Source organism: Sciurus carolinensis, chromosome 9 (assembly GCF_902686445.1).
Source record: "Sciurus carolinensis chromosome 9, mSciCar1.2, whole genome shotgun sequence".
In the NCBI taxonomy this organism is placed as follows: domain Eukaryota; kingdom Metazoa; phylum Chordata; class Mammalia; order Rodentia; family Sciuridae; genus Sciurus; species Sciurus carolinensis.
The window spans coordinates 67,256,984-67,272,637 of NC_062221.1; the positions used below are offsets into that span (position 1 = coordinate 67,256,984).

Sequence of the window (15,654 nt, forward strand, 5' to 3'; positions counted from 1 at the left end):
GACAACAACCAGGCCCCATAGGACCCTTGGCCAGACAAACTGGGCCCCGTCTCCAGGATCCCTCAGCCCAACCGATCACTCCCTGCCTCCAGGGCCCTCACATCGACTGACTGCTTCCTGCTGCCAAGACCCCCAGACCAACTGATTGCGCCCTATCACCGGGACCCCAGACCGACTGATTGCACCCCGCCTCCAGGATCCCACAACCACACCAAACACACCCGACCTCCAGGACCCCTGCCTGATCAATCGCACCCCGCCCCCAGGACCTGCTGACCACGGCCACACCCTGAGCTGCAGCTCCCCATTTGCCAACACATTTGGAAGCCAGAGCGGCCATCTTGGATAATCCTGGAAGCCAGAGCTCCGATCTTTAGGTGGGGGAAATCCCATCCTGAGACGCCTGCTGGAGGCTTGAAACTCATAGTCAGGTACCTCTCATGTATCAGGCTACTGAACACTGGGAGGTTTGAATACTATATGACTGTTATAGTGTAGATTTTCTTTTTTCTCCTTATTGAACAATTTTAAGTTTTATTTCTTTACTCTTCTTGCTCTCTTTTCCTTTTGTTTACCTGTTTCCTCAGAGTCTCTTTCTCCCTTTTTGCATGCTAACATCCAATTTCTTTTGATTACACTCTCACCCTTTCTATTATCTAGAACTTCTGTATATTCTTTTCTTACCCCATTAACAGCTACAGCCTATACCCCTCTGCATCCTCTTTGTCCTCCATTAGAAACTGCAGACCTTATTGCAAATCTATTTGCTATACTGAAGATAATAATTGAACTCATTCTATTTATTATGACAATATTGTTAATGTCCTCATAGGGGCTATTTGGTCTAGGATTGCATACTGTCTGAACTGGGCACTGCTAATACTGATCTCCCCCTTAAAGAAAAGGTTTAGGAAACCTATAGGGCCTCTATAAACCTATAGGGGGAAATCTGCAATACCCCAGATCTGCACTGCTAGAGGGGAAGATACATGAACCACATGAAAAAACAAGGGAAGAAAATGATCCAAACAAATCTAGATTCTATATTAATAGAATCCAATGACAGTATGTTAGAAGAAATGTCAGAAAAGGACTTCAGATTATACATGATTAAGATGATTCACGAAGCAAAGGATGAGATAAGAGAGCAAATGCAGGCAGTGACTGATCATACCATAAGCAGTTGAAAGAGCAACTGCAGGAAGCAAAAGATCATTTCAACAAAGAGACAGAGATTCTCAAAAGCAAAACAAAACAAAACAAAACAAACAAAAAAATCCCAAATGGAAATCCTTGAAATAAAGGAAACAATAAACCACATAAAAAACTCAATGGAAAGCATCACCAAAAGACTAGACCACTTGGAAGACAGAACCTCAGACAATGAAGACAAAATTTTGAATCTTGAAAATAAAGTTGCCCAAACAGAGAAGTTGGTAAGAAATCATGAACAGAATCTCCAAGAACCATGGGACATCATGAAAACACCAAATTTAAGAATTATCAGGATTGAGGAAGGCACAGAGATACAAACCAAAGGAATGAACAACCTGTTCAATGAAATAATATCAGAAAATTTCCCAAACCTGAAGAATGAAATGGAAAATCAAATACAAGAGGCTTGCAGAACACCAAATGCACAAAATCACAACAGATCCACACCAAGGCACATTATAATGAAAATGCCTAACATACAAAATAAAGATAGGATTTTGAAGGCTGTGAGAGAAAAGCATCAGATTACATATAGGGGGAAACCAATACGGATAGCAGCAGACTTCTCAACCCAGACTCTAAAAGCTAGAAGGGCCTGGAACAACATATTTCAAGCTCTGAAAGAACATGGTGCCAACCAAGAATCCTATACCCAGCAAAACTAACCTTCAGATTTGAAGATTAAATAAAATGCTTCCATGATAAACAAAAGTTAAAAGAGAAATATTAGGGGTACCAGGTCACACATCAAAATGTCAGTATTGACCATCTCTACTGAGTATAGCCCATGTGTTCATTTATGTGCCTAAACTTCTGTGTTCTGGATTGGTTTTGCTTTGAAACTTGTACTGAACTTAAGACTGAGTATTTTAGATCTAGATGATCAGTTTGGAACTTCATTAACATGAAAATGATTCTCCCCCCAAAGATGAAGATCTGGGAGGGAACAATCACCAGCATAAACATAAACATTAATTCATTCAAAAAAAAAAAAAAAAAAAAAGTTAAAAGAATTTACAAATAGAAAGCCTGCGCTACAGAATGTTCTCAACAAAATATTCCATGAGGAGGAAATGAAAAACAACAATGGAGGTCAGCAAAGGGAGGAACTACCTTAGACAAAAACCACTCAAAGGAGAAACCAAGCCAAGTTAAAAACCAAAAATAAGCCCAAATGACTGGGAATACAAATCATATCTCAATAATAACCCTGAACGTTAATGGCCTAAACTCAGCAATCAAAAGACATAGACTGGCAGAATGAATTAAAAAAAAAGACCCAACAATATGCTGCCTTCATGAGACTCATCTCGTAGAAAAAGACATCCACAGACTAAAGGTGAAAGGATGGGAAAAAACCTACCACGCACATGGACTCAGTAAAAAAGTGGGGGTTTCCATCCTTATATATTTCAGATAAAGTGGACTTCAAGTCAAAGTTAGTCAGAAGGGATAAAGAAGGACATTTCATACTGCTTAAGGGAACCATAAATCAGGAAGACATAATGATAGTAAATATTTATGCCCCGAACAATGGTGTATCAAACAAATCCTTCTCAATTTCAGAAATCAAATAGACCACACACAATAATTCTGGGTGACTTTAACACACTGCTGTCACCACTAGATAGATCTTCCAAACAAAATCCAACCAAAGAAACCATAGAACTCAATAACACAATCAATAACCTAGACTTAATAGACATATAGAATATTCCATCCCTCAACGAGTGGATTCACTTTCTTCTCAGCAGTACATGGAACCTTCTCGAAAATAGACCATATGTTATGCCACAAAGCAGCCCTTAGGAAATGCAAAAAAATAGAGATACTGCCTTGTGTTCTATCAGATCATAATGGACTGAGAGTAGAAATCAATGACAAAATAAAAAACAGAAATTACTCCAACACCTGGAGACTAAATAATATGCTATTGAAACATGGATAACAGAAAACATCAGGGAGGAGATAAAAAAATTCTTAGAGGTCAATGAGAATGACAATACAACATATCAAAATCTCTGGGACACCATGAAAGCGGTACTAAGAGGAAAATTCATTGCATAGAGCACATTCCAGAAAAGAATGAAAAGTCAACAACTAAATGACCTAACATTACAGCTCAAAGCCCCAGAAAAAGAACAGAACAACACCAAAAGTAGTAGAAGACAGGAAATAATTAAAATCAGAGCTGAAATCAATGAAATTGAAACAAAAGAAACAATTCAAAAAATTGACAAAACAAACAGTTGGTTCTTTGAAAAAGTAAACAAAATAGAGAAACCCTTAGCCACACTAACAAAGGAGAGAGAAAACTCAAATTACTAAAATTCGTGATGAAAAAGGAAATATCACGACAGACACCACTGAGATATATAACATAATGAGAAGCTACTTAGAAAATCTGTATTCCAACAATGTAGAAACTACCAAAGACATCAACAGATTTCTAGAGACATATGCTCCTCCCAAACTGAACGAGGAGGACATACACAATTTAAACAGATCAATATCAAGCAATGAGGGCTGGGGAGATAGCTCAGTTGGTAGAGTGCTTGCCTTGCAAGCATAAGGCCCTGGGTTCATCCCCAGTACCGCAAAAAAAAAAAAAAAATCAAGCAATGAAATAGAAGAAGCCATTAAAAACCTACCATCCAAGAAAAGCCCAGGACCAGATGGATTCTCAGCTGAGTTCTACAAGACCTTCAAAGACAAATTCATTCCAATACTTCTCAAAGTAGTCCAGGAAATAGAAAAGGAGGGTGCCCTACCAAACTCATTCTATCAAGCTAATACCACCCTCATTCCCAAACCAGGAAAAGACACATCAAGGAAAGAAAATTTTAGACCAATATCCTTGATGAATATAGATGCAAAGATCCTTAACAAAATATTGGCCAACCGTATCCAAAAACATATTAAGAAAATTGTGCACCACGATCAAGAGGGGTTCATCCCTGGAATGCAAAGATGGTTTAACATCTGTAAATCAATAAATGTAATCCATCATGTCACTAGACTTAAGGATAAGAATCATATGGTTATTTCAATTGACGCAGAAAAAGCGTTCAACAAAATACAACACCCCTTCATGATCAAATCACTAGAAAAAATAGGGATAGTAGGAACATACCTAAACATTGTAAAGGCTATTTATGCTAAGCCCATGGCCAACATCATTCTTAATGGAGAAAAACTGAAACCATTCCCTTTAAAAATGGGAACAAGACAGGGACGTCCTCTTTCACCACTTCTATTCAACATTGTCCTTGAAACTCTAGCCAGAGCAATTAGGCAGATTAAAGAAATTAAAGGGATACGAATAGGAAAAGAGGAACTTAAGCTGTCACTATTTGCTGATGACATGATTCTATATTTAGAGGATCCAATAAACTCCTCCAGAAAACTTCTAGACCTCATCAATGAATTCAGCAGAATAGCAGGCTATAAAATCAACATGCATAAATCTAAAGCATTTTTATATGTAAGCGATGAAACATCTGAAAGGGAAATGAGGAAAACAACTCCATTTGCAATAGCCTCAAAATAAAAATAAAATAAAATACTTGGGACTCAATCTAACAAAAGAAGTGAAAGATCTCTATAATGAAAACTACAAAACATTGAAGAAAGAAATTGAGGAAGACCTTAGAAGATGGAAAGATCTCCCATGTTCTTGGAGAGGCAGAATTAATATTGTCAAAATGGTCATACTACCAAAAGTGCTGTACAGATTCAATGCAATTCCAATTAAAATCCCAATGATGTACCTTACAGAAATAGAGTAAGCAATCATGAAATTCAGCTGGAAGAATAAGAAACCCAGAATAGCTAAAGCAATCCTTAGCAGGAAGAATGAAATAGGGGGTATCGCAATACCAGAACTTCAACTATACTACAAAGCAATAGTAACAAAAACGGCATGGTATTGGCATCAAAATAGACAGGTAGATCAATGGTACAGAATAGAGGACACAGACACAAATAAATACAATTTTCTCATACTAGACAAAGGTGCCAAAAATATGCAATGGAGAAAAGATAGCCTCTTCAACAAATGGTGCTGGGAAAACTGGACATCCATATGTAACACAATGAAACTAAACCCCTATCTCTCACCCTGCACAAAAATCAACTCACAATGGATCAAGGACCTTGAAATCAGACCAGAGACCCTGCATCTTATAGAAGAAAAAGTTGGTCCAAATCTTCACCTTGTTGGCTTAGGATCAGACTTCCTTAACAGGACTCCCATAGCACAAGAAATAAAAGCAAGAATCAATAACGGGGATAGATTCAAAATAAATAACTTTCTCTTAGCAAAGGAAACTATTAGCAATGCAAAGAGAGAGCCTACAGAGTGGGAGAAAATCTTTGCCACTCATACTTCAGATAGAGCACTAAATTTCCAGAATATATAAAGAACTCAAAAAACTCTACATGAAGAATACAAATAACCCAATCAACAAATGGGCTAAGGATATGAACAGACACTTCACAGAAGAAGATCTACAAGCAATCAACAAACATATGAAAAAATGTTCACCATCTTTAGTAATAAGAGAAATGCAAATCAAAACTACACTAAGATTTCATCTCACCCCAATTAGAATGGCGATTATCAAGAATACAAGCAAAAACAGGTGTTGGAGAGGATGTGGAGGAAAAGGTACACTCATACATTGCTGGTGGGGCTGCAAATTAGTGCAGCCACTCAGGAAAGCAGTGTGGAGATTCCTTAGAAAACTTGGAATGGACCCACCATTTGACCCAGCAATCCCACTCCTCGGCCTATACCCAAAGGACTTAAAATCAGCATACTGCAGAGATACAGCCACATCAGTGTTCATAGCCACTCAATTCACAATAGCCAGACTGTGGAACTAACCTAGATGTCCTTCAATTGATGAATGGATAAAGAAACTGTGGTATATATTTACAATGGAATATTACTGAGCTATAAAGAATAATAAAATTATGGCATTTGCAGGCAAATGGATGAAATTGGAGAATATCATGCTAAGTGAGATAAGCCAATCTCAAAAAACCAAAGGATGAATGATCTCACTGATAAGCAGAGGATGACACATAATGGGGGGCGGGCAAGAATGGAGGAAGGAGGGGCTGTATAGAGGGAAAAGAGGGGTGGGAGGGGTGGGGGGAAGGAAAAAATGACAGAATGAATGAAACACCATTACCCTATGTAAATGTATGATTGCGCAAAGGTATGTGGTTACTCCATGTACAAACAGAAACAACATGTATCCCATTTGTTTACAATAAGAATAAATTTAAAAAAAAGAAGAAGAAAATCATTTTAAAAGCATCCATGCACACATGCTTTGGGGTTATATATTTTGAACTTAGCAAATATACTATATATTTAGGTAAATGTTAGAACTGAAAAAGGAAGTCATAAATCATCAGTGCTGTTTCTCTTGCAGAGGAGAAAATAGGCCATCTGACAGGCCAACAACTTCCCTCACTTCAGTCACTGAACTCACAACGGTGCTGGACTGCAGGAATGAGAACCCTGGGCTTGACGCTCCCTCTTTTTTTTTTTTTAATTTATTTTTTTTGTAAACAAATGGGATGCATGTTGTTTCTGTTTGTACATGGAGTAACAGCATGCCATTTGCGTAATCATACATTTACATAGTGTAATGATGTTTGATTCATTCTGTTATTTTTTCCTTCTCCCACCCCTCCCACCCCTCTTTTCCCTCTATACAGTCCCTCCTTCCTCCATTCTTGCCTCCCTCCCACCCCCCATTATGTGTCATCATCCACTTATCAGTGAGATCATTTGTCCTTTGGTTTTTGAGATTGGCTTATCTCACTTAGCATGATATTCTCCAATTTCATCCATTTGCCTGCAAATGCCATGATTAAAAATATGGAACACTTCACGAATTTGCGTGTCATCCTTGCGCAGGGGCCATGCTGATCTTCTCTGTGTCGTTCCAATTTTAGTATATGTGCTGCCGAAGTGAGCACTTGACGCTCCCTCTTGACACCTCTGCTTCCCCTCCACAAGGCTCTCCCTTGCCATCTGATGGCTAAGAAGGAGCCCAATCCACCTACTATTTAATATTAATCTAGCATATAGGTTATAGCTTTATGAGGGAGAAATATGTTAGGAAAAAGGAAAAATACTATTTTTTTTTCTCTTTTTGAACAACTCAGTTTGGCCAGAAGAGACAACACATACATAAACACCCCCACACTGAGAAAGAAGTATTATCCATCTACGAAGAAAAAAAAAAATAAATCGAACTGGGTATTTGGAAATAATGGGGAGCTAGGAAGAAAAAGTGAATGATAACTTGATTTTTGTCAAACCATGAGCTTGCCAACTTCTTTCCTTGAACAGCATTTGTCTTCGACTTGATACCTAGCTGCATCCATACTAGAAACAGTGAAAGCTACTTAGTGATTCCACTCTGAAATTATACGCATAAGACTAAGATGTTTTGAATATAAACCCATGTGTGCCAGGTAAACTTCAGGAACTCCTCTCTTTTTTAAAAGAAATTCTACCTCTATCCTGAGGTAGTGGGGTTGATCAATAAAATTAAACGCTAAGGGCCAGAAAGCTAACTTCCTTAAATGAAACAAAAGGAAAGGGTTTTTCCAAACACCTCCATAACAATAAGAAAATTTTCAAGTATTAAAAATTAATCACTTCAACTGTACAATGATTTCTAGTCAGATGGTTTTCAAGGCTAATAAAGTAACAACAAAATGTGACAAAATGAAGAAAATATAGAAATAGTGAAAATAAAGTAGATAATTCAAAAGCGGCCTAAAATAAAATGACATTTATAATGGATTTGAAAGTCATTATAGAATTATATATTTAAATTTTACTTTACACATAAGATCATAGCCAAGGAGGTCCACAATTTAAAATTTTATCACAAACTATTTTTGCAATTATTCTCATAACTGAACATTTTCATGCTGACTACTTCATCTCAAACAGTGACCAGTAAAGTTGTTTAGACAATAATAATAAAGTACTTTTTCTCTTTTTTTTTCAGGATAATGAAATGAAATTAAATAACATGCTAAAGATACTACTAAAGAGACTTAAGCCTCTGATTTTGGCCTCTGAAATGAAGACCTGTAGGAATTTTTCTAATTAACTTTCAACTCTTTTCACAAGCTTTCTGTTTAAAGAAATACCATCTTTTAAATAATTGGACAAATACTCTACAAATCAAAAACTGATTCATAAGCCCCTACTCCCATAAACACTAGTCTCTTCAATATGTCCTGGGTCAGTTTTCTTGATTATGTCAAGAACATGGAGACATTTTAAAATAACAGAACATTGAATCACATCAGTTTCCCATCAGCCCCTAGAAGACACTGAGTGATCATATTGACCATTTCCACTGGTTGGCAGATGGCTCTTCCTCTAATGGCTCCCCTGGTTTCCACGGTGGCATTTTTATTGCCAGACTTAGTTCATTTTCAGCCTGAAGAATAACCTCTTCTATTTGGCCAAGTTGAAGTTGGTCTTCCAATTTTTTAACATCTGATTCCGCTTTAACCGTCCCCAGTTTTCTCATTTGTAATCTGCTCTGTATATTTTCTCTATGCTGCATTTTTAGAGATTTACTCAAGAACATCAAGAATCTTTGCATGCAATGTTCTCAGCCTCTCGTGTGGATTCTCACATACAGCCAACCCCACAAGGCCAGTGGTCTTCTCCGGCACACCCGCCATGACAGCGCCCCCTGGGGACTATTTTAAAAATCAGTACCCTGCCTTAGTGGATAACAGGTGTGCCCTCTGAACCCCCGGCTCGCGGATCCTCCTTTCTCCAGGTGCAGGTGTGTTGACAGCTAATGCCAAAGAACCAAGTTGATGACTCCAGGGAAGGGGGTGTCCGCTTCCAGTGGTCACTTGATGCCCTGCCCCTTCTCTGAAGGGCCAACCCAGGGCTGAGCTCCCTGAGGAACCAGCTGAGGCCTCTGCAGTGGCTGACGTAGGCCCTGTATTTTTCCCAGGAGGAGCATTTTGGAGAGCATGGCATGACTGGCCACCTGCACACAGATGGCCCTTTGTAGGGGCTATTTTCCTGGGAGGGTTCTACTTAAGTTAGTGCCCTGTCACACAGAGGAGAGATGGGAGAAACATTGTTTATCAAGGACACGTTCCCTACAGGTCCCTGCTCAGGCCTGACTACATGAGGACCTCTCGGCACTGCCATCTTCTGGGGGATGTGAGAAATGCAGACTCTCAGGTCCCACCTCAGACTCCACATTGGAATCTGCAGTTGGACAACATCCCCTGGGGACTTGTGACCATTACAGTTTGAGAAATGATGCACTAAGGGCTGTTCCAAGGGTCAGATGCATACATCTAAGTGACTACTGTTTCAAATGTGGGCTGACATGCAGGTGTCACACGGCCACCTCTAATCAAATGGAGCATTTGTCACAGTGACAATGCTATCAGAGTTGAGATTTTTCAAATTGGTGAACGACTCCTAGTGAAGTGCCAAACAAAACACATTATGAAACCCTCAATTTGCACAATAGTCAGGTTTCTGGAAAGTTGGATTTGTCTTAAAATTGTACAAAAAATTACTTTGTCATGTAGGATACAGGACATTTCCTCCTTGTGCATTACTGCCCCGGGTATTGTAGGAGGTCATTGGGCGCCTGGCCCTTTATACCAGTAGCCTCTGGTGTGGTGCTAAATCATCCCAGGAGCTTCCCAAACTGTCCCCTAGGAGTCACTACTGTTCTCATTCAGGAAGATCGGTCTCCCAGATGAAACCCCAAGCTTAGAACTTCACATCTTGTTTATCTAATCTTCTCAACAAGCTAAAGAAGTGAGTGTTATATTCTCGGCCTTTAATGAAGAAAAGCAAGTTCTGGGAAGTGAAGCAATTTGTCCAAGGTCACACAGGTAGTAAGTAGGAAAGTAAGCCAGATTTGGACCAAGGTTGGCTTATCACAAAACCCATGTTGGCCTCTGTGGGTTGCTTTGCAGGTATTTTTAGTTTTCAAGAGTTACATTGTCACTAGGCCATGGCAAAGTTTTTGTTTGTTTGTTTGGTGCTGAGGATTGAACCCAGGAGCACTTTACCACTGAGCTCTACCTCAGACCTTTTTATTTTTTATTTTGGGACAGGGTCTCACTAAGTTGCTGAGGTTGGCCTCAAAAGTAAATCCTCCTGACTCAGCCTCCCAAGTTGCTGGGATTATAGGCATGCCTGGCACCAGGTTTGTTTATAATAACAGAAAGGATAAATTGTGTTTAGAGCCCACCCTCCTGTGTGGATACAAGATAATGACAGGAACTTGAGACTAAGAGTACCTGGGCCTCCTTAACTGCCCCCATGCCCTTAAAGCCTGGGTTGACAGATGGAACGATAGCCCTAGGCCTCTTCCCTCAGGTGAACCCTCAAGTGACTGTCCACCCCACACTACACAGGCCCAGATCAGGAAGTACCCATGAGGGCGTCTAGTCTATGTGGTCCTTCTACCCATCACACCTGGGCCACAGGGGCTGGATGTAGCCCAGTATCTAGCTCAGTTGCCTTGCCCCCTCCCCCCGAAAATCAGCTTCCTTACCTCTCCCCTGCCCTCGGGCCACCACTACTCTTCCCCTGTCCTTTTGTGGAATGAAGGGCATGTGCAAAGTGTCCTTTAAAACCCTGGATGCAGGCGTCCTGTTCTCAGCTGGGTCTGTCTCCTCACGTTCATGGGCTCCCAGGGCAGGGGGCTCTGCATCCCTCCCACAGCTTCACTGCCACCGCCAGTGTCAGGAACAGCAGATTGTGGCAGCTTGAAAGAGGACAGCTGAGAACTGACCCCTGGCAAGTACCCGCTGCATGCTGGGGGGCCTTTTATGCTCCTGGTTCTTAGAACAACCCCAGGGAAGACCACAGCCGGCGTTTTTTTTTTTTTTTTTTTTTTTTTTAATTTTTAATTTTTATATTTTGGTACTAGGAATTGAACCCAGAGGGACTTAACCACGGAACCACATCCCCAGTCCTCTTTTTAATTTTATTTCGAGACAGGGTCTCACTACGTTGTGGAGGCTGGCTTTGAACTTGTGATCCTCTTGCCTCAGCCTCCCGAGCTGCTGGGATCATTTCTCTTTTTGTTTTTAATGTGTTCTTTTTAGATATACATGACTATAGAGTGTATTCTGACATACTATACATACATGGAGTGTAACATACTCTAATTAGTACAGGTTCGTCTATGGCAGAACAAATAAACTGCATTTAGGTCCCACCCTCTGTGTGGACAGGTGCTGTTTGGGAAGTCCACGTGTTGCCTTCAGTTCCCACCATCCCAGAAGCTACTGGTAAAGGGACACAGTTTCCCCTTTTGACAGATAGGGAAACAGGTTGAGAAAGATGGTAATTTCCTAAATTAGCTAGTGGCACAGATGTGACCTTTGCCTATTTGACTCCAAAGGCGTCCCTACTCCAGTGGTTCTCAATCCTGGCTGCCCTTTGGATTCACTAGGAGGTGTAAGAACTCTGATGCCTGCACCTCATACCCCAGAAACTGATTTAATTGGTGAGAGGCAGTTGGACTTTTTTTTTTTTTTTGTACCAGGGATTAAACCCAGGTGTGCTTTACCACTGAGCCACATCTCCAGCCATTTTTATTTATTTGTTTAATTTAGAGACAGAGTCTCACTAAGTTGCTTAGGGCCTCATTACATTGCTGAGGCTGTCTTTGAACCTACAGTCCTCCTGTCTCAGCCTCCTGAATTACTGGGATTACAGGCATGTGCCACTGTGACCGGCTATAGACTTTTAAAAAAGCTGTCAAATGTAGTTCCGGATGAGTTGTCATGATTAAGAACCACTGTTCCATTTTGAATTCACCTGGCCTTGCATGGGGCTTTGAAAAGCACGTGTAAGTGCAAGAGGCAAACACATGGAGGTAGAGGCTGAGGTTGGGGAGGTTGGGGAGCGTTGAGTAGGAGGGCTGCCGGGACACTGCGCGTCTGCACAGTGGGTAGACTCCTGCGCCCCTTCCGTGCCTTGGGTGTGGCTGGGCTGAGGGTGTCTGGAGAAGAGATGCGCTTCATTGTGTTGGGCCAGATCCTCCAGGAAGGATCCTCCAAGATGGGGTCACAGGCCCAGGATTTCACTAGCGGAAGTGACAGAGAGAAAACAAGGAGGGAACTGAGAAGCTGGAGAGGGGTCGGCCGCCATGCAAGTGTGAGCCTGAGTGAAGAGGAGGAAGGGAAGCTGAGAGGAGCTCCTGGGTGGCCGTGCAGCCCCAGGAGGTGGGCCTGCCCCACGTCCTGCCTGTCAGTCTGGCTGGGAGCTGCCCCGGGAAGGCACCGCCTCGCCTCGGCGCGGGACTGCAGGGGGCCGGGTAGTAATCCCAGATTCATCCCGGTGGCTGCCTCAGCAGTGTCACGGCCGGGCCTGGAGGGTGGGACCTTAAGAGGACCTCTGGCCAAACCTCACTGCTTCCCGAGTATGATTCCGATCAAGGCTCCATTTCTCGTGTGTGTCACGACGCAGCCCCAGCTGCTGCCTCAGAACTGTGGTTCCAGTAAGTAGAGCGCGTGGCGGGCGGTGGGGCCGGCGTTCCAGGCTGGGCTCCAGCTCCGAGGAGAGCACAAGACCTGGTTCCACCCCCACGGCATCAGCTGCTGTTCTTACATGACCTTCAACTGTTCTTCCACAACCTGTCATTTGGGTGTAAAGGTACAGACTCCCCAGAAGGAACCCTTCCTTGTAAAGCAATCGAGCATTATGGACACCACGTTGGCTGTGGGTCCAGGGTCCCCTCCCCTGCCCCACTGTAGGGGCATTGGGGAATGTGCCTGTCTTCCTCCCTCCCTCCCTCCTTCCCTTCCCTTCCCTTCCCTTCCCTTCCCTTTCCTTCCTTCCTTCCTCCCTCCCTCCCTCCTTCCCTTCCCTTTCCTTTCCTTCCTTCCTTCCTTCCTCCCTCCCTCCCTCCTTCCCTTCCCCTTCCTTCCTTCCTTCCTTCCTTCCTTCCTTCCTTCCTCCCTTCCTCCCTCCCTCCCTCCTTCCCTTCCCTTTCCTTTCCTTCCTTCCTTCCTTCCTCCCTCCCTCCCTCCCTCCCTCCTTCCCTTCCCTTCCCTTTCCTTCCTTCCTTCCTTCCTTCCTCCCTCCCTCCCTCCCTTCCTTCCTTCCTCTTGTGCTCTATTTCTGGAGGGACTGCAATATCAGGCTGATTCAGGGAGTGTTTGGGGCAAGCTTCTATGACACATCGGTGTGTGACAGACTGAGGAGGGGAATCTGTGCAGCTCTCAGTAACCAAGGCCATCAGTGGACCCCACACCTGCACCAGTCCCAGCCTCGTCCAGAACAGCTGCTGCTCCGTGCCATCCTTCCTCACCAGGGCTCAGTCTCATCACACCGGAGTGTATTTTACACCCGCGGTACCTTCAGTCTGGCCTAGCCACATCTCAGGTGTCAACACAAAGGCTACAAGACCTGGACTGGGTCTTTGCCCTGCAGCCCAGACTTCTTCGCTGTCCTCCTAGTGACCCCATCGTCTCTGCCACCCCGTGTCCCCTGAACTAGTGACTCATAAACAGAAACCTCCCCAGCAAGAGTAGGGACTAGGCCAACCTGAAATGGAAACTAAACCCAAGGGTGTGGTTGATACATTTGGCAAAAGCTCCCCTGTGTGCCTGGGTGTAAGGAGAGGAAGGAAGGGGCAAGAGCAGTAAGGGGGCAGGCAGAGGGAAGGATGGGGAGAGGGGTCCCACTGGATTGGGAGCTCCCGGAAGGCAGGGGCCAGGTGTGTCTCACATACCCAGGGCCTGGCAGGCAACTGGCACCTAGTAAGCACTCAAAACACGTTTTTTTTGATTGGCAGGATGATTTTGAACAAACTCACCTAATAGTGGCACAAAAGATGGTGGAAAAGGGATTGGGGAGATAGAGGAACTGTTCTGCCTCCTGATGCAGCCACATCAATGTTCATAGCAGTTGAATTCACAATAGCTAAACTATGGAACCAACCTAGATGCCCTTCAACAAACGAATGAATAAAGAAAATGTGGTATATATACACAATGGAATATTACTCAGCTTTAAAGAAGAATGAAATTATGGCATTTGCAGGTAAAGGGCCAGAACTGGAGAATATCATCCTAAGCAAAATAAGCAAATCCTAAAAAACCAAAGGCCCAATGTTTTCTCTGATAAGTGGATGCTGATCCATAATTGGGGGGCAGGGCCAGGGAAGAATGGAGGAAATTTGGATTGGGCAGAGGAGAGTCGGGGAAGGAGAAGGGGTGTGGGGGTAGGAAGGATGACGGAATGAGACAAACATTATCACCCTATGTCTAATTGCTCTGGCTAGTATTTCAAGGATGATGTTGAATAGAAGTGATGAAAGAGGGCATCCCTGTGTTGTTTCCATGTTTAAAGGGAATGGTTTCAGTTTTTCTCCATTAAGAATCATTTTGGCCATGGGCTTAGCATAAGTAGCCTTTACAATGTTGAGGTATGTTCCTACTATCCCTGTTTTTTCTAGTGTTTTGAGCATAAAGGGGTGTTGTATTTTGTCGAATGCTTTCTCTGCGTCAATTGAAATAATCATATGATTCTTGACCTTAAGTCTATTGATGTGATGAATTACATTTATTGATTTCCGAATGTTGAACCAACCTTGCATATGCGATTTGCCAGGATTTTGTTAAGGATTTTTTGCATCTATATTCATCAAGGATATTGGTCTAAAGTTTTCTTTCTTTGATGTGTCTTTGTCTGGTTTGGATATCAGAGTGATATTAGCTTCATAGAATGAATTTGGAAGGGTCCCTTCCTTTTCTATTTCATGAAATATTTTGAAGAGTATTGGAATGAGTTCTTCTTTGAAGGTCTTGTAGAACTCGGCTGAGAATCCATCTAGTCCTGGGCTTTTCTTGGATGGTAGGCTTTTGATGGCTTCTTCTATTTGATTGCTTGATATTGATCTGTTTAAATTGTCTATGTCCTCCTGGTTCAGTTTGGGAGGAGCATATGTCTCTAGAAATCTGTCAATGTCTTTGGTATTTTCTATTTTGTTGGAATATAGATTTTCAAAGTAGTTTCTCATTATGTTATGTTTCTCAGTGGTGTCTGTCATGATATTTTTGTTTTCATCACGAATTTTAGTAATTTGAGTTTTCTCTCTCCTTCTCTTTGTTAGCGTGGCTAAGGGTTTGTCTATTTTGTTTCCTTTTTCGAAGAACCAACTGTTTGTTCTGTCAATTTTTTGAATTGTTTCTTTTGTTTCAATTTCATTGATTTCAGCTCTGATTTTAATTATTTCCTGTCTTCTACTACTTTTGGTGTTGTTCTGTTCTTCTTTTTCTAGGGTTTTGAGCTGTAATGTTAGGTCATTTAGTTGTTGACTTTTCATTCTTTTCTGGAATATGCTCCATGCAATGAATTTTCCTCTTAGTACTACTTTCATAGTG

The 15,654-nt window shown here is 42.1% G+C and overlaps 1 protein-coding gene and 1 non-coding gene across 2 annotated transcripts; both read right to left on the minus strand.

The window, feature by feature from the left end:
• Window positions 1-7,105: 7,105 nt before the first annotated feature.
• LOC124993869 (U6 spliceosomal RNA) lies at window positions 7,106-7,212 on the minus strand. The gene has a single exon (XR_007110383.1). It is a non-coding gene; the product is annotated as a U6 spliceosomal RNA (small nuclear RNA).
• Window positions 7,213-8,597: 1,385 nt separating this feature from the next.
• On the minus strand, window positions 8,598-8,949 carry LOC124993505 (NADH dehydrogenase [ubiquinone] 1 alpha subcomplex subunit 5-like). The gene is made up of 2 exons (XM_047565390.1): window positions 8,880-8,949; window positions 8,598-8,761 (listed from the first exon to the last, which is right to left on the minus strand). Exons 1-2 carry the CDS (start codon window positions 8,947-8,949, stop codon window positions 8,598-8,600), a joined length of 234 nt encoding a protein of 77 aa, XP_047421346.1.
• Window positions 8,950-15,654: the final 6,705 nt, after the last annotated feature.